Source organism: Pyrgilauda ruficollis, unplaced genomic scaffold (genome assembly GCF_017590135.1).
Source record: "Pyrgilauda ruficollis isolate IOZ18807 unplaced genomic scaffold, ASM1759013v1 scaffold113, whole genome shotgun sequence".
Lineage (NCBI taxonomy): Eukaryota > Metazoa > Chordata > Aves > Passeriformes > Passeridae > Pyrgilauda > Pyrgilauda ruficollis.
In genome coordinates this window covers 1,481,767-1,504,828 of record NW_024509544.1, presented here as the reverse complement: position 1 = coordinate 1,504,828, position 23,062 = coordinate 1,481,767, and the positions used below count along the sequence as shown (strand labels likewise).

The following is a 23,062-nucleotide window of genomic DNA, read 5'->3' as shown; positions in this document are numbered from 1 at the left end:
CCCTGAGGGTCTCAATCAAAACAAACCTCAGCTCATGATCACATTTATTTGCCTGCTCTCAGAGTCTGCTGGGTGCCCACAGTCCCTAAACAGGGGCTGCAGCAGCAGAGGCTCCCCCAGGCTGCTGAGGACACCCCTGTCTTTCAAATATTATTTGGTACCTTCAATCAGGCAACAGAAACAAATAAAATCAGCAGAAACCTTCTCCTCCATACTCACAACTGTGCATTAACAAAACTCCACCTTGCACCCACCTAAGGAAATTGCCTGTTCCAGCACTGACTTTAATGTGTGAAACCCTGTGTTCAGATCTTTGCTTTGGCAGAGCATCCCTGTGTTCCAACTCCTCATCTGTGCAGCAGCACTAACAGCATGTTCTCTCAAGGGAACACACCATTTTTCATGTCTTTATCTTCAATCAGTGTCAAATGCTCAGATACAACACCGAGATAAAACATGCTGCTCATAGAGCCCAAAATAAATAAAAAAAATCACCACATAAGCGTTTGCTAACAAAACCCTTTGGAAGCAGAGCTCCCCATCAAGGATGGTCTTTACAAGAAGGAAAGAAAAAGGAGGAGTCAGCATTTTAAACACCAGAAAATGCAGCCAAATTAGAGCAGCTGAGGGGGAGAAGGCTGGCTTGAAACCAAGGGTTAAACACGCCCCTTCCCCCTGTGCCATCCATCTGCTTTGAATAAAGCACTGCACACAGATGTTCTCCCCAGCACATCAACACTGGCCCTGTTATTCCCTGCTCCCTGAAAGTGCTCCTCCAACACTTCCCCAAGAGTCCTCCCACTTTATCTGCCTGAGCAGTCTGATTTCTCACTCAGACACCCTGAAAGGTTTGTTAGCCATCAGCACAGGACCATCCAGCAACTAGGTTTGATCAGCAAATGCCAGGAGAAGGAAAAAATAAACACAGCAAAACAAATACACTGCCAGGCCAGAGAAAAGTGGCTTTAAAAGGAGTATGAAGGTGTTTTCTTCTGGTCAAACACCCAGGGGTGACACAGGATCTTTGTGTGCCCCCCACTCACAGTGCCATGTCCCCTTTGCCTACAGAAAAGCTGGGTAAAGGTGCTGCTGTCCCCAGCTGTTGGTCACCTCCCTCCAGCTGGGGACTGTGCCAGCAGGAGGCTGCTCTGCTTCAGGCAAAGCCTCTGGGTTAATTCAAAATCAGAGCCAGGGGCCAGTGAAACTCCTCCAGCTGCACTCGTCTGAATGGCTCAAAGCTCATTCACAGCCTCCCTTCTGCTGGCAGCAACCTCCAGCTCCAGAGCAGCATCAAAGAGCTGGAAGGCAAAAAAGGCCTCCAGGCCCCCAGATGCCTGCTAAGCCAGCATCTGCCCCCTCCTCAGCAGGGTGATATTCACCCCAAGAAAACACCTACATGTCCCTCCTGACACCCAGAACTTGCACTAAACTTCTCTGGCCTTCCTCCTCTCTTGGCTTTGCAACTGCCCCTTGACAGTGCTACATTTTAACACAAATAAAGTCAAAATATATATAAATATTAATTCTGTGTTAGTGCTTAGATCCCCAGAGGTCACCACGACAGAAACAATACACTGCTCAAGCAGAAAACACGTCTCCAAGTAGAGAAGAGCCAGCCCTGACTCTGGGCACAGCTTACCAAGAGTCAAGCCTTGCAAAGCTCCCCTGGCCTAGGCTGGACACCAGCCCCAAGAGCCCATTTCAACTGCAACTCAGGCAGAAAGCAACACCACAGATCAACTCACTAATCCAGCACAGATGTCCCAGATTTACTCTCCTGCAACACACTGAGTTTGTTCTGTATTAACCCCCCAGGGATTCACCAAAAAGGTAAGGGCAGGGTTAATGTCAGCTGGGGAGGCTCCTGGTCCTCACCCTGCTTTTCTGACCTAGACAAACTCCTGCAAGCTGCCCACAGACTTTACAGCCTTAAATCCAGGACTCAGATTGGTAAGAGATCACCCCTGGGAAGAGACACAGGAGCTGTTCCTATATCAAAATTGACTGAGAGTGGCATCACTGTCCTTTCAAACATGCCACAGCACACCAAACCCTGAGGAAGTTTTCCCCTGCTCTACCTGGCTCTCCTTGGTACACGTGGCATGTAAAACAATGGCCAGTGGCACAAACAAACATCTGTGAGGGCTCTGAAAATAGAACCTGCCCCACAAAGCACATGTGAATTTCAAATTCACGCAGCAGCCTCCTTCTTGGCTGAGTATTTCATTCCAGCTCGATGAGAGCAAAGGGAACATCTTCTTGTTTGCTGGATTTCAAGTGGGGGATTTTCCCCAAGCTGGCCCTGCTCTGTTCCCAGCTAAGCACACAGTTTTACAACACACTTTCATGGTCAGAGCTCCAGAGGCCACTTTCAAAAGCTCCTAAGCATTCCTGCCCCAAGGCCAACACTTCTGAAGTGCTCCTTTTAATCTGGAAACAATTTTGTGAGCTACCTTAAATAAGAAGTGTTTCAGGTCACTGTGAATAATTCATCAGGTACATTCTGGCACGTGTGCAAGCCACAATTATTCACAAACATTTGTGTTTAAGTAGATCTATAGATGGCAAACATATGGTAAGCAGCACTGAGAAGCTCATTTCTTTTTTTATCTCCCAGCAGAGGTGTGTTTATGCCCACTTTCCCTCATTACCAGCAGGAGAAGCACAGCGTGGGCAGCCGGCAGACAGGCAGGAGGATGCACCTTACCTCCCTGCTGCAGCCCTGGGGGCACAGCTCACCTTGAGGTCCCTGTGGATGATGGGGGTCTTGCACTGGTGCAGCCTGGCCACGGCCTCGCAGGTGTCACAGAAGATCTGCAGGACCTCGCTCTCGGTGAAGCCGGTCTGCAGGCGCTGGTTCATCAGGTTCACCACCTGTCCCCCTGCAGGGCACAGCAGCAGGACAGTGAGCTGGGGGGTGCCAAAGCATGGCAGGGACACAGCTCTGACCATCCCAAACCACGGCAGGGACACAGCTCTGACCATCCCAAACCCCAGCAGGGACACAGCACTGACCATCCCAAACCACAGCAGGGACACAGCTCTGACCATCCCAAACCCCAGCAGCAGGACAGTGAGCTCTGGATCCCCAATCACAGCAGGACAGTGAGCCCTGGACTAATTTTTGTCTTCCAAATAGGCCTTCTTCTGTCTGACTAGAGGAATAAAAGGCTGGAGACAGTGAGCCCTGGACTAATTTTTCTTTTTTTCTTCCAAATAGGCCTTCTTCTGTCTGACTAGAGGAATAAAAGGCTGGATTTGGGGCACCCACAGCCCACAGATTAGTCTGCCTCACGTAAGCAAAGGAGGGAGGAAAGCAGACATTCAGAAAACCCACATGTTAAGTGGCTTGGCTGAAGTTGTGGACTGCAAAGAATTAAAAATCCATCTGTAACAAGGGAAACTCTGGACAAACAAAAGCAAGTTTTCACGAATGAGTCTTGAATCTGTCTCAGCTTTGGGGTTTTGTTGCTGTCAAGGCCTTTCCAAAACAATCCTGAGGGTTTTTTCTCCTCTAAACGCCCTAGACAGACAGAGAAAAACTCCTTTCTGAAGCTCTGGTGAAGCAGTACTGCATCATTCCACATCACAAGTGCTGGAAAACTTTCGTGGTAGGAAAGAAAAGCTCAGTTTAATGAATACTACAGCTGTGAACATTTTACACCCAAAATGAATGCAGTCCTGCACACAAAGGCACTGATTTGGTTTGGAAAGTGTTGGCCACAAAAGGAAAGTAACAAGGGAAAATCAGTGTGTAACAACCATTGTAGGGAGAGGGCTGCAGGCAGCAGCACAGCATCTGGCAAGAGCCATGTGAGAAAAGCCACCTCCTTCCAGATGGAAGGAAACTCCTCAGAAAGATGGGGTTTATTTCTTCAGCCCAAAATGTGGCCACTGCAGCTGGGGGGTGCCTGTGAACAGCTCAGGTTTGTACCTCCCTCCACACTGTGCTCTGCACATGGGGCTGAGCAGGGATTTGCCAGCACTGGTCATGCTTAGCTTGAAGCTTAAAGAGATATTATGGGTGATTCCTTCACCAAAACTGCCCAAAAATTCCTTGTCTCACCAGCAAACAACCCAGGGCAAGGCAGGCCAGACTCCTGCAGCAAAACACAGCAGCAAAGAGGACGTGGCAGAACAGAAGCCTGCACTGGGCCTGTTTACACACATCTACACGTGTGTAAATGCTACGGTGCTTTTGAGTTCAAAGCCAGACAGGCCCAAAAATATCCATTTCTATCAGCTGCCACCATCCAAACCAGCCACAGGCTCCTGAAGTCACCTGGCCAAAACATTCTTTTTGCTGGACACCCTTCTGCAAGAAGCATTTGAGCCCAGCACATGCATCATGCTCCAAACACCACGTTCCAGCCACAAAGATCAAAGCTTTGGGACAGCTGGAAGAGCCTGTCTGGCTACAGACAGCCAAGCAAAAAGGTCAGAGGTAACAGGAATGCTTTTTGGCTTCCCATTATCCATGTCTTGCTTCTTCCAGAACAATCCTAAGCCAGGCTGATGTGGAACAAAGCTTGCAATGAGACTAAAGTGAAGAAAAATTACATTCCTGGCTGCTTTAAGAGGAGCCACTTCTTGTGTGGACCATTCTAAAGACAACAGCAAGATGTATTTAAGGGTTCTCCTTCACAGCAGAGGGAACCCTGGGCAGCAGCAAAGATGGCTCCAATCCCAGGGGTAGAGTCAACACAGCCCACTCCTGGCTTTGCTCAGCTCAGGACACCTTCCTGGCAGCTTAGGGACAGCTCCTTTTCCCAAAGGAAGATGTGCAAGGTCCCTGCAGGCACAGAAGGACAAAGCCACCCACAACCAGCCCCACACAGCCCCACTCACCCCGGCAGAAGTCCATGAGGATCAGCACCTCCCACACGTCGCCGCTGCTGACGGAGTTGATGCTGGAGTCGATGTAGCCCACAATGTTCTTGTGGCCAGACAGATCCCGCTGCAAGACAGACAAATTCACACGTGGAGCAGCCAAATGTACACATGGACCAGCCAAAATCACACCATGGAGCAGCCAAAATCACACCACGGACCAGCCTCATCCACATCATGGACCAGCCAAAATCACACCATGGACCAGCCAAAATCACACCATGGACCAGCCTCATCCACACCATGGACCAGCCTCATCCACACCATGGACCAGCCTCATCCACACCATGGACCAGCCTCATCCACACCATGGACCAGCCAAAACCACACCATGAACCAGCCAAAATCACACCGTGGACCAGCCCCATCCACACCATGGACCAGCCAAAATCACACCATGGACCAGCCAAAACCACACCATGGACCAGCCAAAATCACACCATGGACCAGCCCCATCCACACCATGAACCAGCCAAAACCACACCATGAACCAGCCTCATCCACACCATGGACCAGCCAAAACCACACCATGAACCAGCCAAAATCACACCGTGGACCAGCCCCATCCACACCATGGACCAGCCAAAATCACACCATGGACCAGCCAAAACCACACCATGGACCAGCCAAAATCACACCATGGACCAGCCCCATCCACACCATGGACCCTCCTCACCCTCACTTTCCATGAGCCAGCATTCCAAAGACACCAAAGACAGGGAGACAAGAGAAAGCAGCAGCAGGTGAAACCCAAGTAAACAAGCTTTGATGTGAAATCTAATCTCACCTTTTCCCTCGTAGCCCAAAGCTTCCCTGCACTATCACAAACTACAGCAGTTCACTTACAAGGTATTAACCTAATTTAAAGCTACTGCAGAAATCACACACAGAATTGCTACAGGTAGGAGTTTCTGACATCCACCCCAAACCTGTACCTTGCGTGGTAAATTCACAAAATGAGAATTTTATATTTCCTTCCCCACCTGGCTGCTGCTCTAAATGTTCATCAGTATCTTTGAATGCAACTTCAAAAGTGGCACTTCTATGTTTACCATGTTGCAAACAAGATTAGGCAAATCTATTTGGATCACCTCCATTTTGTCTTTGTTTAGGGAAGCTAAGTTTGAAACACCTATTAAAAATAGCTATCCCATCATATAAATCCTTGTGCCCAATAATCTAGAGAAACATCCCAGAGCTTATTACAAATACTTTACATTTCAAAAGCCCTGGCAGCAGCTACCCCACAAATACTGTTTTAATCTACCAACCTCAGCAATGCAGAGATAACCTTCATCCCAGCCCAAAGGATTAGAAGATGCTGTGATGCAGATTTATCTCAGGATGGAGATCTGCCATTCATGCACTGATTTCAGTTCAGAGATATCAGAATCATCAGCCTTTTCTCCTCGAGTTTGAAAGGCTGAAGTCTTGAGATCTCAACTGAAGATTGTGAGACTCTGAATTCCAACATCCCCAGCTATGCTCACATCTTCAGCCCTTCCTTTTCCCATTAAGCCATGCAGTTCTCCCCTCCTGGAATTCCCTGATTTTTTCAGGTTTTCCTTGTCCACTAGACAGGAACTTTTGAAACAGGTCAGTACAAGATTTTCACACAACTCCAGAGGTCAGCTCTTCCCACACAAAAGCCATTTTTGCTAGGAAAACGCACGGTTTGTGACCCGGTGCCACAAAGCTCACAAGCAGAAGGTGTCCAGGCTCCCAGGCCCTGCACAGAGCAGGCACTCACCATAATCTGGATCTCTCTCTTGCAGACCTGCAGGTCGTACTCGTTATTGACGTACATCCTCTTCAGGGCACACTTCACCCCATTGCTCGTCCTCACCAGGAACACGATTGCAAAGCCACCTATGGAGGACACAAAATCACCTGCTCATTAACAACAAACTTCTCTGCTCCCAACCCTGGCCCTGCCAGGGGAGTGCAGCTGGGACAGGGGGGCACTGAGCAGCTCCCACCTTCCATGGTGGCAATGCTCCTTCCGTGCCCCTCTCCCAGCTCTGCCCGGTCAGTTATCTCTAGGAACTCACAGGGATCCAAGGGGGTAATCTTCAATTAATGGCAACGAAGTTAACACTTAACATCTCCATAAAAACAAGCAATTACACCAGTTCCTGATCCTGCCAGACAGTCCCTCATTGCTCCATTAATTCCCATTATGAAGAAGAAAGCTGAAGGACAGCAATGCTGCCTTGGACAGAAATCAGAGCTACAGATCACCCACTGAACCACCAAAGGCCTCAACTTAAAAGGCTCTGCAACTTTGAAGCATCTAAGTTACATTACAAAGCTGATTTGTGCAAGAAGCAGAAGAAATATCTCTCACATGCAGTTTGATGTTAATGCTTTTCAATCAGGACAGAAGAACAAGGGAAAAACCCACAATTCATTCTGTGGTCATTGCTATTAGTAAAGTCAGGATTCCCAGGATAAATTGACTTGTTTCAGATGAAAGCCTTTCATCTCTGTCAGCTCTCCACCCAAATACACAGGTTTGCATTTGTAGTCCTGACAGAAATAGGAAGCTGAAGGAGGATGGAGGGGTAGAGGCATCAAAAGTTTCACACCTGGCTCTGGAGATGGAATGATTTTGGGCAGAGTGGCACAGATCCAAGCAGCCACAAGTGCTGCACACTGGTGAAAAGGGAGGCACAGTGACACTGCTGATGCCACAGCCCAGCAGCACCTCACACTGTATTTCTTTTATATTTTCAATGGTTTTTTATGACATTACAGCTCCTCTTCCACCTCGACACAGGTAACTCACCTGCCAGCATGGGAACTGCTCAGCAGGAATCTCTCCTGGCAGGCAAACCCCTCAGTTTTACACAGCACAGTCTGCCACAGAACTAGAGCAGCCTTCCCAAGGAAGCCCCACTGACTTCTAGAAGCAGCCCCAAAGATACAGCAGAAAGATGGGACAGAAAGAAGAAACAAAACAAAAAACCATTCCTGCTCCCTTCCCTCCCCACAAAAAAAAAAAAAAAAAAAAAAAAAAAAAACCCAAAAGCTTTAAATTTAAGTCTTGAAAACTGAAAAAAGAAGCATCATCAAGACTTCAGTTTAAGGTCTTGAAAACTGCAAAATGGACACTCAAAGTCAGAAATGTGGGACATGGCCCTGGGATGCAGCACACCACAGCTGCTCGAGCCCCCTTGCAGCTCTGGAGGGGCCTCTGTGCACAGAGCTCAATTCAGACCCAAAAATAACCCTGACTCTCCCTGAAGCTGCCTCAAGTTGAGGATCTCAAATTACAAGTCATTTTTAAGAGCTTCTGAACCCACAGCAGTAGCCTTATTGTTCTCCTCAGCCACATTTGTCTCGTTTTCGGAGAACAAATCTGCACATCCCGCTGTGAATCTTCACCCAAAGGGTGGCTGTGGAAAAGAGCAACACAGCACTGCACTGATTTTTCTTCCCCTTCTTATAACCCACAGTGGAGCCAGGAGGAAATAAGGGACCATACTCAACACAATTTTCCCAACCCCTACTTTGCTAACAGCCTATATTTTTCAGAATCATTGGAGAGATCAGGCTTGGAATACTTTTTGAAAAATTTCTATACAGTTATTTCCATGGATCTCAGAAAAAATACTAGAGAAAAAAAAAAAAAAAACAAAACAAAACCCAGAGTTGTTTTTTCAAAGTTTATTACAGTCCCAATTTTGGTTTTGGGACTAACACTTTTGGGTTTCCCTGCCCCCCAGAATGAGCAGTCACCCAGAGAAGCCCCTGCTCCACCCCAGGGGCTCAGTTCCCTTTCCCCAGCTCTGGCCAGCAGGATATGGGATCTCACAGTGCTGTGCTCAGCAGAAAGAAACACGAGCTGAGCAGCAAAAATACATGAATTAAACTTCTTTTTTTTTAAAAAAAAAGCAGCTTCACTAACCTCAAGAACTTCCTCCTGCTCCCAAACCTTTGCTTCAGCTGAGTGGGACTGGAGCCTCCTCAGACCACCTGCTAGTGCCTCATCCACAGGTCCTTCCCTCTACCAGGATCCTGAGCTAATTAACAGAGTCACCTCCATTAGAGCACCCTCGTTAGAACATGCACATCCTGCACGAGCCAGCTGGCACACAAAACTACAGTCTGTGCAAGGGAGAACACAGAGCCAGCATCCCAGGAGCTCAGGGGGAAGAGACCTCCCAAACCCCAAAATGTTCATTACTGACTGCTCAGGAGCTGTGCAGAGATAAAGAAAATGGCCACAAAGTGTGGCACTGCAGAAAAGGTGCAGAGTTTAAGGCTGGGGGCAGGTGAATACACTGGGTATACACCTGGCAAACACACCTGAAGCACCTGAAACCCTTTTATTGGCAATTGTGGCCATCAAATGCACACCACAAAGCAGCTGAGAAGGAGCTGTGCTCCTCAGGAGCACACACAGCTCAGGTGTGACAGCAGAGGGGCAGCAGGACCCACCAGATGGCCCAGAGTGTCCCTTGGCAGCAGCAGCCAGCACCTGGGCTGCAGCCAGCACTGCTCATCCAGGACCTTCTGGTTCAAATTCTGATGGATTCCAGAGCCCCCTTCATCCAGCACTGATTATCCAGGACCTTCTGGTTCAAATTCTGATGGATTTCAGAGCCCCCTTCACCCAGCACTGCTCATCCAGGACTTTGGGATGGATTCCAGAGCCCCCTTCATCCAGCACTGCTCATCCAGGACTTTGGGATGGATTCCAGAGCCCCCTTCATCCAGCACTGCTCATCCAGGACTTTGGGATGGATTCCAGAGCCCCCTTCATCCAGCACTGCTCATCCAGGACCTTCTGGTTCAAATTCTGATGGATTTCAGAGCTCTCTTCACCCAGCACTGCTCATCCAGGACCTTCTGATTCAAATTCTGATGGATTTCAGAGCCCCCTTCACCCAGCACTGCTCATCCAGGACCTTCTGATTCATATTCTGATGGATTCCAGAGCCCCCTTCACCCAGCAGTGCTTATCCAGGACCTTCTGATTCTTCTGGTTCAAATTCTGATGGATTTCAGAGCTCCCTCCACTCAGCACTGCTTATCCAGGACCTTCTGATGGATTTCAGAGCTGCCTTCCCCCAGCACTTCCAGCAGAGCAGGGGCTGTTCCCAGAGGCTGGTGGGTGTCTCCTGTGGGCTGCAGCCCTGCCTGGTCACTGCCCACTCCACAGCCAGGCCTTGCCCAGATGTGTCACCCATCAGAAGTTTTTCACTGTTTTTTCTGTTCACTCTGTTTTTTTCTTTCTGTTTTTGTCAGCATCATGCTGAAAATCACACACTTACATTATCTTTTAACTGCTGACAGCTGCCTAATCCTTCCTCCTTGCCCACTGCACATCTACACCATCACCTCCTCCTCCTCAGCCTCAAGGGTTCTCAGCCTCCAGAGCTCCAGACCACAACCAATTTCTCCCTCATCATTCCAGTCCAACCCCCAACTTGGCCAAATCCGGGTAAAGTTGAAAGGAAACAGATCAAAGACAAATTTACAAGCAATTATGATGAAGCCCTGCCAGATGCACATTACAGGACCATTTACTCCTCTTCTCAGAGAACAGCAAGACAACACCAGGCACTGCCAGCTCCAACATAAAGATGATCATCCTGGGATCTGAGCAGCTCCCAGCAGCCAAGGTCAGCTCAGGAGCCTGTGCTACACGTGCCCAGGGAGGATGGGTCACACACAGGCACAGCTTAGAGGCAAAGTATTCCAGGCACCAGGAACATGCCCATATCTCTGTGGTAAATCCTCTTTTCCAGTGCACGTGTGGAAAGCAAAGGCACGAGACCAGTGCAGGCTTCAGCTGTAACAGAATAAATAATCCAGAGACTTGTAAGTGCCAGAAGGGACAAGAGCAAGAGCTAAGCCTGAGAGTCACCTCAGAAGACAGTTTTCTCCTGCAATATGCCTCTGATTTAAGGTTCTGAAGGGAATTCAACTCTCTTCCCACACCAGCCAGCAAAAACTAAAATACCCTTCCCATTCTAAAACGTGAGAAGTTATTCCTGTGCTCACCCTTAAGACATATTGACATTGTTGAGCAGGCAGCACACAGCCAGCATGGGATCACCATCAGCTCAGAGCCAGCACCAGCTGCAGGGGTCTCTCTGGGGAAACTTCTTTTTGTGTCTCTTTGGCACTTTAGGCCTGCCTGAACTACATGGAAACATGGTTATCATGCTACACACTGCTGCCTGACTGTTGCTCTTGCTAAAAGGTTTTAGGATAAGCTGAAAAAATACTGGGAAGTTCCAATTATCTCCAGTCAATACAGATGCCAAAGCAATTTTCCATGCAGGTTTGTGTCAGGGCACTGGCCAGCTGCCAGCTCTGGTAGTTATGTTTTCAGCCCTTCTGTAATTTCAGCAGGATGCACAACTCCTCACAGCCAGGAAAGCACTTCTAAACTAGGTAAGAGCAGCTGCCCGTGATCCCTCCCAGCTCCTGCAAGGTAAGGAGATAGCTGTGCTGAGTTCAAGGGATTCATGTTGGATTGCAGACTGGAATGCTCCTGCAGCCAGCAGTGCCAACCAAGCATGGAATTTGCACCAGCTGACCCCCTCGGTGCTCTGCATGCAGCCAGCCCACTGTGCTTCAGCACTGCAGCTGAGGGGAAGCCAAGTGCTGCTCAGATGTCCCCAAAACTGCCCCAGGAACATTCAGCCTCCAGGGACAGCCAGCAAGGCATTTTAAGCTCCAGCTGTACCAGCAGGCACTTAATTTTAAGTGCTCTGCTGAACCAGGCACAAAGCCACTCCATTTGCACAATTCCAATACTCACTGATCCTTATCCATCAAGAATTATGTCATATTTTGCCTTATCTCACCAGCCAGAAGAACTTCCTTAGCACTTACCTTCCTAAGTACAAGGGCAGGCTCACTCAGGTTTTGTTTTTTCCCCACAGTCAGGATGCTGTGATCCAGCTACAGGAACTCCCTTGCACGGGGTGTTTCCAGCTCACCATTCCCAAAGCTTTACTAGAGCACAGAAATGTGGTTTTCCCCCAGTCACAGCCACAAGCAGCTGTCACAGACACTGCACATCACCCATCACTGGACATCATCACCTGGCAACATCAGAACCATTTTCTCTCTGCTGCTGTCCTGAGGAAGCCATCCTGCACCTCTGGCTCCTCTAACTGGAGCAACATACAGTCATTCAAAAATAAAAAAATAAAGTTTTTTCCCCAAGTTGTGTGTACATACAGTAGTCACTCCTTTCAACCCAAACTATTCTGTGATGTGATTCTTGATCCTAAAGCACCAATGGTTTTGGGCATCTTTTCTAGAGACCCAGGTGCCCTGGGATCCTGAGCTGCAGAGACCCCAAAAACACCTTCCTGGGACTGCTGGAGGTGCCACTGGGACCCCACCAGGAGTCTTGAGGAGACTCCCCAGCAGCTCCTACAAAAAGCACCACTCTGTCCCACAGACGCAGCAGGGATGGGGAGGGGAGCCAAGGGAAGCAGTCCCACTGATCCTGCCTCGTGCCACGCTCTGCTGTGACCCTCCACACAAGTAAATATTTGCTGGCGTATTTTAATATGGGCTTTTTATTTCAATAATAGCTCCCCATGATTTGCATTAGGATTACAGTGCTATTTTTGTGCCTATTAATCTGCACCAATGTATTCTTTCTGCTGCCTTTATTCCACTCTTCCACTGCCCAGCAGGAGGGTATTGCTGCACATACCTGCTGAAAACACACCATTTCAAATCCCATTTTCCCTGTTTTTATGCCACTTTTGAGCTCTTTTGTTTCCAGGACAGGATATTTCACTCCAAATTAAGCTTTCTGTTCCATCATTATTCCTTGTTATTACTAAATGTGCCCACAAACCAGAGGCAGCACTGTCAAGTGTTCTGCTGTGATACGTAACGAGGGGTTGGAATGAACAGGATCACTGCACATTTCTTTTTCTGCCTTATGAAGCATCTGCAACACCTTTCAAGTCACAGTGTGTCAGCATTAACATCTTTACAGAAAAATACAACTGCCTCATATAGTTTTGAAAGTCATTTGAGGCATAATTCAGAAGGCACAGTAATGAGACAGACTTTGCATTAGGGCTGTAATATCCAAGATCATGAAAATACCAAAGGAAGTGAAGACAACACTGGTACAATCCATGATTTACTGAGTTCAACCTGGAACATTATCTCTTCTCACCCTTCCTTTGGATGGAGACAGTCAGGAACACAAGCAATTTGCAAGTAATTTCTCTGCTCTTCAAGCCATGGTGTTAAAAAGGATGTTACTGTGGTGGGAAAACCTGTGATTAACAGAAAAGGGCAAAACACTTAGAACATGACCAGAGAACGTTTGGGTCAGTTTGCCAGCACCACTGAGAGCAGCAGGGTGAGCTACAGGCCCTGCTCACCCAGCTCCCCTCCCTGAGACCTCCTCTCACACAGGAGCTGTGCAGCCTGGCTCCAGAAAGCAAAACCTGCACCTCCAGGTGTCCCAGCCCAGAGCTGACCCCTCAAACCACAGCATCTCCTGGTCAGAGACAGCAACAAGTCACCCCAACAGGATGGGACTGAAGGCTCACCCTCTCCTGACACCCTGGCTGTGGCAGAACATGTTGCCCACAGGAAGAAACACTTTTAGAGGTTACCCAGCACTGCCAGGTACCACAAAGGCTTTCACCTGACCCAGCCCCTCTCTGGCAGGACTGACACTGCCCACAGTCCCTCCCAGCACCTCTTCTAAGCTGTTCTTTCTCCACTCTACTCACACTCCCCAGGTGCTCTGCAGCAATTGTTGCCACCCTGCCACCACCAGGACGTCTCACCAAAATCTCCTCTGGATTTCAACCCCAAGTTCTTCCCCTGCATGGCAGTGTAGCTGTAACCCATCTTTTCTCCACAGCCTCGTGGAAGGATGCTCTCTCCAGAGTCTTTTCCAGATGATCCAGCAGCAGAAGGCTAGAAGGACTCAAAGCAGTGGTGGTTGTACTAATGTTCTCCTTTGTGTTTGCATTTTGTTGTTTTAGTACTACATGTTGGAGAGACATGACACTTGGGGTTTGGGATTTAATTAGTGCCTGTGACTCACTCTCCCACCCAATTCCATAATCCTCTGCTTACAGTAGGGTATTTACATGCCATTTTATAGCCATATAAGTGAAGATTATTCACCCTCAAGCTGCAGGCACAGAAAACACACAGTCTGTCCCAAGGCACAGGCTTGCATCACCTCTCAGGAGTACATGGACAAAACCAGTGTTTGTTCCCCATAATCCAGAAAAAAACAGGACTTTCTGCACCTGGGGTAACTGTGTCAACAGTCAGCATGCTGAAGCACAAAGGACTGACAGGGTGTGTCAGCCACAGGTTCACACACAGACCCACAGGGGTAAGGGGTATCTGCACAACTGTCTGAAGGTGGCAGTGGGGACAGAGGTGACACTCAGGACACACCACACACACAAACAGCAGCAGCAGGCTCTGCTCCAGGAGGGCCTGAATGTGGATCTCCTGGTCTTACTACACCCAAATGTCTGTAAACAGTGCATGTGTTTGTGTACATGTGTGTTATAAACCAGAGCCCAGCTCTGAACGAGAACAAAACAAACCCTCATGTCCTGCCAACAGCCTCCCCAGCTGAGAAGAGCAGATAATAACACTAAATTAAACAGGGCCTCTCTCAGCCCAGATTTTCTATCTCAAAGGAAATAACAAGCTTTACTTAGTTGGTTTTTGTTGCATTAAGTCCCTTGACTTAGCATAACAGTGCCAAGTTGAAGGGACTGCTTCAATCTAAAGGCCTGGCCCAGCATCTCCCAGAGCAGTATTTCAAGGAGCTTTTAGTGCCTGACCTCACCAAACTCACCTGAACAGGGAGTTAAACACACCAAAACCAAGCAGAACTCTGGGTGCTTCACTGAGCTTTCAGCTGTGGCTTTGTCTGTTCCTTTGGGCTGATTCCACTGCCCCTAAACAGCACTTTAAAAGGTTTCATCCTGGAGTGGAGCTAGAACTGCTCTGGGAAACTTATCAAATCAGATCTTGAAACAGCAACCGCCAATTAAATAGTCTGAACATTTAAGTTTTATCTTGAGGGCAAAAAAGAAAGGGCACACCACTAACTCCAGCTGAAAGAGATTCGTCTGTGTAAGGAGCAATGGTCACAGTAACTCAAATTTCAGCCCTGTTCTGACCATTTAAAGTGGCTGTAGGAGGCAATCAGAGCTCCAGAACTCAGGGAAAGCAGATAGCACCTAGATAAAGCATAGAGGACATCTAGTATTTCATGACAGGAAACCTGAAACGTGCACAGTATCAGGAGAATCAGCTGAATCCTGCATCCCCCTAGATGGAAAATTAGCTAAAAAGCTATTTTTGCAACAAGATCAGGAACTTAATAGTGAACATACTCTAAAGAAGACTGTAACAGTCATAACTGCAAAAAGTCAGGAGAGCTCAGAGCTAAAGTGAACAGACAGGAAATGCAGCTATTTTGTATCTCTAGTGATACTTTAGTTGAAGAAAAAACACAAGGAACACAGATACAGGTTGTGTGTCAAGCCAGCCAAGGACAGAATCCTCCTGGCATAGGACAAACTCTTGAAGAATATTCAAGCTTTGCTGGGCAAATCACCAGCTGTCCTTCCCTCCCTGCAGAGCAATGTGCTCAGCTTGTTTTCTCCTAGCAAATGCTGGGGCTTCCCAGGCTTCATCCTGCTGCCAGAGGAAAGCAGGGCTGGGAAACTGAGGTGGATTCTGTGCTCACCCAGTCCATATCCACAAGAGCAGCAGCTCTGAGCAGGGCAGGTAACAACTCACTGCTTCATAGTGCATAGCACAGAAATACATGTCAGCCCTACAGCTCCCAGAGTTAGGCACTGTCCTTCCAATAATTACCATTCCAAGCAGCCAGAAATTCTCCACACGGCTCACATTCGAGCTGGGAAGAATTTGACCTGCACAAAGTCCATCTGCACAGAAGTAACAGTTTCCACATGGAAGCAGCAAGCAGAGGAGCCTCAGGCTGGCCAGCAGAAATCCCTCAGGCTGAGCAAGCTCTCCAGGCACGGAAAGCCCAGCACCTGCCCACACAAAATGCAGCTGGGACTCGGTGAGAGGCGGGAAGAAAAAGGGAAAAAAATTAAACAACCAGCTTCAAAGACACCTCCAGAGTCCATGAGACAGCATCCATCATCAGGGCAAAGGTCTGCTCCCAAGAGAGCAGAACAGCCCAGGCAAAGCCCTGCTGATCACAAACCCTTCTCACTCCAGCTCCAGAAAGCAGCAGCTCTTCCAGTTCCAGCACTGCTTAAGCTTTGTGCTTTAAATACCACCAGGAAAACTTTAACAGAACATCCAGCACATCTGAGCAAAGCACTTCTCCCCAGGTAAAACAAAGGCTTAAGCTTACACAGAGTTCATGGGTCACTCTCAGCCAGGGGAAAGCAGGGCCATAGTCAGCCCTACACAGATTTACCATAGCTGAGAATCCTAATGTGATTATCCAATGTTACCAACATAATTATAGGACCCTTGCTTAATGTCACTGCTGCAATATCTAGGCCATGACAGGACAGATTTAGATTTACAAGCTCCACCCTCTCCTTTTAAATAGGCAGGACGTCACCATGGTTAATGTTAGTGTGGCAGCCCCAGCCAGGAGTGCCTGAACTGTGCAAAATAATACAGCCAGGAACCTCACACAACACCAGCACAGCCTTTGCCTCTCCTGATTTTAGCAGAGCAAGACTGGTTGTCTAGGGATTGTGGCAGTTTTGGGAGTGAACATTCAGTCTATCAGCTGTGATGCTCACAATGGCAAACAGACACAAAATAATTATACAGTTAACAGGCATTTTCACTGCATGGACAACATGGGAAAAGCATAACTGCCTCTTGTCACTTCTCAGAGGGGGGTTATTTTGATAGAGCTGATTTAAAACCATCCAGCTTCATTTCTTTGCATGTTTCAGGACCCCAACTCATTACAGACCTCTAGGAGACACCTCACTCCCCACACAATCCTCCTGCAACTCCCAGCCCGGTCCATGGAGAAGGACAAAACAGGAAGCTGTAAATCACAACACAGCAGAGAAAGGAGGAGAAGGAAGTTAATCTCAACCATGCAACAGCATTTTAAAAGCCTAAAATAATCACTGGGCAAGATCCAGGCTGTGCATTAAACCCACACTCTTGTCAGAAGCTCCAGTCCAAGGGCAGCAGGAGCTTGGCACTCTGAGAGCAGCCCAGACACCTCAACTGAGGGGCATTAAAGTCTCCCAGTATTTGCAGTATTTGTGACAGCAATTTCATAACAAACAGCAGCTCACTGGAGGCGATGGCACCGTGCTGGCTGTCACAGCAGGAAGCACGTTTAGGTGTTCACGTGGGTAGATTTGCTGGGCATGTGCTCTGTGCACAGCCCTGTGCATCCACTCCATTACTCCCTGACAGGCAGACTTGCAAAACCAAAGCTGATAGAACAGTGTTTTGTGACTATGCAGCAAGACACGCTGCCTCCAAATAGATTACTTGGCAAGGCAGACTCAGTCCCTCTCTGTTGTAACAATTTTAGTCCCTGAACTTTCACTGTAAGCCCGAAAAAAAATAAAAATTAATGGGTCATGAATAACTCACGGCTTAAAAAATTTTTTAAAGAATCATTTGTTTAGTTATCAGTCAGCCCTCTAAAAAGCACATTTCAGCTGCTATTATTCCCAGCAGCTGCTAATAGCATCTGAGCCCTTGTTCATCTCCAAGTGAAATTAGCACTGGCATCAACATGCTGCGGAGCATGACGGGCTGAGTGAACACGGCTGGAACTGCAAAGCCAGCAAGAAGTGCAGCAACTGCAGGCAGCTGAAGAGCTCCCCTGGAAAGGCAAGGAAGCTGTGAATCAGGCAGGAGAGGAGAGAAAAAAGCAAAACTAGTCGAGCAGAGAGCAGGCTGTAGCTGGAGGTGAAGAGGAGGGAGAAAGCAGGATGAAGGCCAGGGCTGGGACTAACTGGGCTGGCTTGCAAGGGCCAGGCAGAGCAGGCCATGGAGAAGTGTCATGGTAACAGCACACTCCATTTGGGAAGCAATTATGCAAGGATCCTAGGACAGCTCACAGCAACAGACAGGTCAGGCATTGAGGAATTCTGATCCCAGCATTTGGGAATTGATTGCCAGGGCAGCACCCAGACATGCTCCTGAGCACAGCAGCAGGGGAAGCACAAGCACAACTCCACACGTTCCAGGAAGAGCCCGAGCTCACAGCCAACAGCACCCTGCCAGAGCTCCACAGCAGTGCATGGAGGCTTCTCTCCAACCAGCTTCCTCTCCTTAAACCCAGGAATCCAGAGTTCACCTTTCCAGGAATGCCAGATAACCACAGGTTATGGCTATCCGTGTAACTACAGGTTACAGGTAGCCCTGGGCCACTGAAGTGCCACCCCCCTGAGTAACAGGAAAGCACAACTTAAGGACACATCCCATTCCTCTGCAGGGCATATGCTAATCCACCCCTGAAGACAGCAATGAACTTTTCAACTCCTGAGTACATGCCAACTAGCTAGAGAGGTATCTACTATCCCACCAGGCAGGCCTTGGGGAATTTAAACCCCCAGGTACAGCCAGGAGCACAAAGGATCCATTATTCAGCATTTAATGGGGAAAAATATCAGTTCTACATGGAACAGGGCTTTGAGTTTTCCACACATGCACAGGTGAAGAGGGAGAGGTATGAACTATTTGTCTGCTCATTTGTCAGATGTCTAGGAACAGGAAACAGCTGCAGGAGTCCAGAACCTGCAGTCTTGTGGCTGTTACTCACCAAGCCTGTAACCACTGAGGATTGGATTCATCAGTTCAAATGAACTTAAATAATTGCTTTACTTATTTATATCTCAACATATCACTAAATGCACCAGTTGCAGAAAAACTTTCAAAGGTACAGTGTAAGGCCTTCTTATGTTAAGTTAAAAGCAAAAGGTAGAAAACAACCACCTGTCCCCCTTCAAAACTAGCATAATTTTAATTTTTTAAAAAGTCCAATACATTTAATTCTATCACGTGCTGCTGAAAGCTGGGTGAGCAAGGCTGAGTTTGTTTGTTTCTGTGGTCTCTGAATAATACCAGATCTCCAGAAGATCCTGTGTGTCAGCTCTCACACCAAGATGAGCTGCACCATCACAGCTGCTTGCTCCTCACACCCTCTCTGAACAGGCCTCCTGAGGCAGCAGCACAGAGTGTGTTCTGGTACCAAGGGAAGGGCCAGGAATCTCCAAGGAGCAGGAGAGGCTTTATTCTGTATTTGCATTATGTGACACAGGGCCCTGGTCCATGATAAAAGTTCCTGGGTACTATGGTGACATGAATATTAATGACCCTGTGATTAAAACACCAGGCAAGGAGTCATATTTGCATTTAATACAAGACTGTCCCTGCTCTCCTACACAGCCCTTATCAAATGGCTTCATCTTCATGGGCTTCAGCTTCTCATTTGTGAAATAATTTGATAAGCCTCCCTGCCACCATCTGCCTGTCTGCTCTGCAGAGAGGGGACAGGCACAGAACCACAGGTTGTGTCACACCTCACACTCAGAGCCTTTGTGCTCTGCAGAGACAGCTCAGCAGTTCAAACTGCAACTGGTACTGCAGCACAGAAACAGAAGGGTAAACTCATGTTCACATACCCAAGTACATCTGCTGACTCAGAAGCAACAGGTAAAGGCTGAAAGAAAGGCTCTGACATTCAGCACATTTGTTCTTCCCAGAAATACGTGCCCAAGGATGACAGGACAGTGTGACCTGCCTGTATTGCCCTCTCTCCCACACTGTCCCTCCTCCAGCCCTTGCCACCCCACATATCAGGGCCCTGTGATGCATTCCTTCATTTCCTTACAAACACAACCAATAAAAGCCACAAACATAAGAACCAGCAGGATCTCACCAGCTGGGTGAAAAGGCGAGTGTGGCAGAACCTGAGTCCCTGCACACACACAGGTGCTGCCACACATCCTTCCAACTCCAGAGAGTGTTTTCTTTACCAATCTCAGGGTATTGCAATGCCACCAGCCATCTGCATACCCCTGGTATTACACACTTCTTGCCAAAGGTCATTAGGAGAGTCATTAGAGCAGATCCCTGGGCCAGCAGCAGCCACAAATAACCTTCTTGTGGCCACGCTGCAGCCAGAAGGGAGGACTTTCCATCGATCCAGCTCCCTCCTCCCAAGCAGCAGCTCAGTGCCAGGGAGGTTTTATGGATGAAGCACTTCCCAAGTCAGAAGCCTTTAATCCTTCAGAGGGTCACAACAGGTAACTGAAGTAACACTGAATTAGCAGGTAGGTCATGCAGAGAAGGCACAGAAGGTCTCCATTGCTGTGCTTCTCACATCAGCACTGATTTCTTGTGTTCCTTTTAAGAATTTCAAACTTTGGAAGTCCACATTTTGCATCACTCTCATGAACACTTTAATAGCACCCCTATGCAACCTGGGATAGCAATGAAATCACAAAATCATGTATAACACACCAAACCAAGGGCTCCTCCTGCTTGCTTTGTGCCTTGGAGAGACACTGATGTTCAGTGACAGCCACAGGAACCAGGCACATCATGTCCTCATGGAGCATTCTGCACATCTTTGAGACAAGCTTGAGTTTATTTCACTGCTGCCATTTGTGCAGCAAAAGCACACATCAGCCCTGCAAGCATCATTTTGCTTGCAGGAGAGACAAGCTAAGATGATATCTGAACAACAGCTGTGCAATTAGAGAGCCTCAGAAGATCTTGCATTTTGCTCTCACACCCTCGAGAACAGCTTGTCAGATTGCTTTGTAAGTTCACACAGGCACATTTTGGGGCCCCCTACCACAGGCCCATGGGAAGGGAAACTGCTGTGTGACTAACAGAGAATGGAGATCAGCTCTACCTGCCCTCATCACAGCACCAGCCAGCTTCCAGCTCAGCTGTGAGGGGATGCACACGCAAATCCCTGCTCAGGGAACTCAGCTGCTGATGGCTTTTTTTATTTTTAATCTATGAGATCACCCGTCACTGGTTCGTAATTTCTTTCTGCAAAATCATGAAGCAAACCAGATGCTATGAGCATCTTGTTCCAAAAATGTCTTTAATCCGATCCTGCAACACATGGCCCAGGGTCCTGGTGTCAGCAGGGGTTCTGCCACAGAGCAAGTGTGAATTTACACCCAAATCACACGTGTGCCAAGAGGTTCACTGAAATCACAGCGAGGCAGCACTTGAGAGGAAACACAGACTGCAATTAAAGCACCCAATCTGGAAGGCCAGAGATCAATTCCTGACTTGGCCACACATGCTCTGCATTGCTTCACCTCCCTATCTGAGTTGCCAGCAGTCCTAAAAGGGGTGGAAGGACACATTGACAGGCTGTGCCAGGGCTCAGATACTCAGGGTAGTGAGAGCTCCTCGCATTAGAGGAGCTGCAGCAGCTCCCCTCTGTTTCACTCTGCTGCATCACCCTGAGGGCAGCTAACAATAACCTTCATTTCATTTAGTGGCAATTCCTGGACCTCCTACAAAAGGAGAAAGTTTCCATAATGACAAAAAGCCACAAATGAGAATTACCTTGCAGTGCCTCACTTAAGCCTTTCCAAATCTTTTCCCTGTGCTTGTAAATCACTGTCAGTATTGTTCCTACTCTCAAGAAGTACAGCAGCCAGTATCTGATCCAAAGAGGTTTGTTTCCAGCATGATACCACCACAAGGACATCCTGTGCTTCCCCCATCCAAGGAAGCCAGCACCCCTTCCTGGGAAACTTACTTAGTTACCTCTTGTTATCAGAAGATAACTCCTCCATAAACCAATTTTGCTTATGGCATGTTCTCAGAGACTTCCTGTCTCCTTCCACACACAGAACACAAGTAAACACTTAGCACAAGAGAAGGCAAATTGGTTGTGACTTTCCAGAGAAGCAGCACCAGCCCTGCAGCTGGCACACTGCCTTCCCAACGGGCACAGCCTCAGCCTGCCCAGAACATTTACACTGAAAAAAGTCACCTTCAAGGGAAGCAGCTCCCAGTCCCAACACAAGTGTGCAGCACCTAGCCAGTCCTGACCCCTATTAGCCATGATTAATGCAGGTGGGTGAGCTTGGAAGGCAAGAAGTGCTAAATCCAGAGTGGATTCCAGCTTGTCTTCAGCACATTTGTAACTTCCCACCTGCTCTCCTCAAGCTGCTGACAAGCTCCTGCACAAAGGGGAGAAGGTTCATGCCACAATAAAAACATCATGCACATGCAACCAGAGGTTAGTAACCTGTTCCTTTAAAACTACCAGAACACTTCTGCAAGACCCCAGCTGGAGAGTTAAACCATGGATCACCCCCAGCCAGAAACCCCAAACTAACGTTTCTTATACTGACAACTTCATAGCAGGACTGCTTGAAACAGAAACTCTCCTGGTTTCACATGGAAGGTTCCTTCCTGGGATGATGACTGGCTGGGCTAACACTGCCTTTAAACCAGCTTTTAGCTGCCACAGCTGCTCCATAAGGAACCAGCCCCCCTGGGTACAACCCAGACCCCTTCTGTGACAGGCAGCACAAAGCCCATGAGCCAGGCCAGGCCAGTCCCTGGCACACACAACTTCTTACACACTTAAATCCACTAACACCTGCTTTTCCTCCCTGATTACATCTCAGGACACAGCACATACTGTCCCAGCAAAAGCTGTGCTGCTAAAAGCACCAAAACAGTTGGGATACCTCAGCATTTAGTAAATAAACTCCCTTGGGATCCTTCACAAGTTCCCCTGGCTTCTACTCTCAGAAAAACAGACTGCTAGAACACAGAATCAAACATCCTACCTGGCAGAGCAGAGTGCAGAGTACATGTTCTGCTCCACAAGAAACAGGGAAAAAAAAATATCACATGTCCCATTCCAAGAGGAGAAACAGTTTAATTCCTAATCCAAATGTCCCTGGTCAGGTGATTAGCAGCTGGCCCTTGGCTGAAGCTGGAAAGCAGTAACTCACAAAATACACTTCAAAGCAATGTCTTGAACCCAACCACACTGGAATTGGGTTGAGGATCACATAAATCTGCAAAACATTCCTCAGATAGGGTTTGCTTTAAAGTGAAATAATTTCAGAAGAAGCTCACGTGTATTTTCAGTGACTTCAGGTTATGGTGCTGCAGGGGAAGGAGGTGCCAAGGGAGAGCAGGGCAGGGGTCAGCAGAAACC

At 48.1% G+C, this 23,062-nt stretch overlaps 1 protein-coding gene across 15 annotated transcripts in view; it reads right to left on the bottom strand.

Moving 5' to 3' along the window:
* Window positions 1-23,062, bottom strand: part of AAK1 (AP2 associated kinase 1) — a 57,633-nt gene that overhangs the window by 30,188 nt on the left and 4,383 nt on the right. For all 15 annotated transcript variants that reach the window (XR_005956073.1, XR_005956074.1, XR_005956077.1 and 12 more), the window contains exons 3-5: window positions 6,641-6,759; window positions 4,849-4,957; window positions 2,740-2,882 (exon numbers count right to left, since the gene is read on the bottom strand). Coding sequence is in view for 11 of the 15 variants with exons in the window: in XM_041478794.1 (XP_041334728.1) it covers window positions 2,740-2,882; window positions 4,849-4,957; window positions 6,641-6,759 (371 nt within the window). In the remaining 4 variants the exon portion in view is untranslated. The remainder of the gene's footprint in view (window positions 1-2,739; window positions 2,883-4,848; window positions 4,958-6,640; window positions 6,760-23,062) is intronic.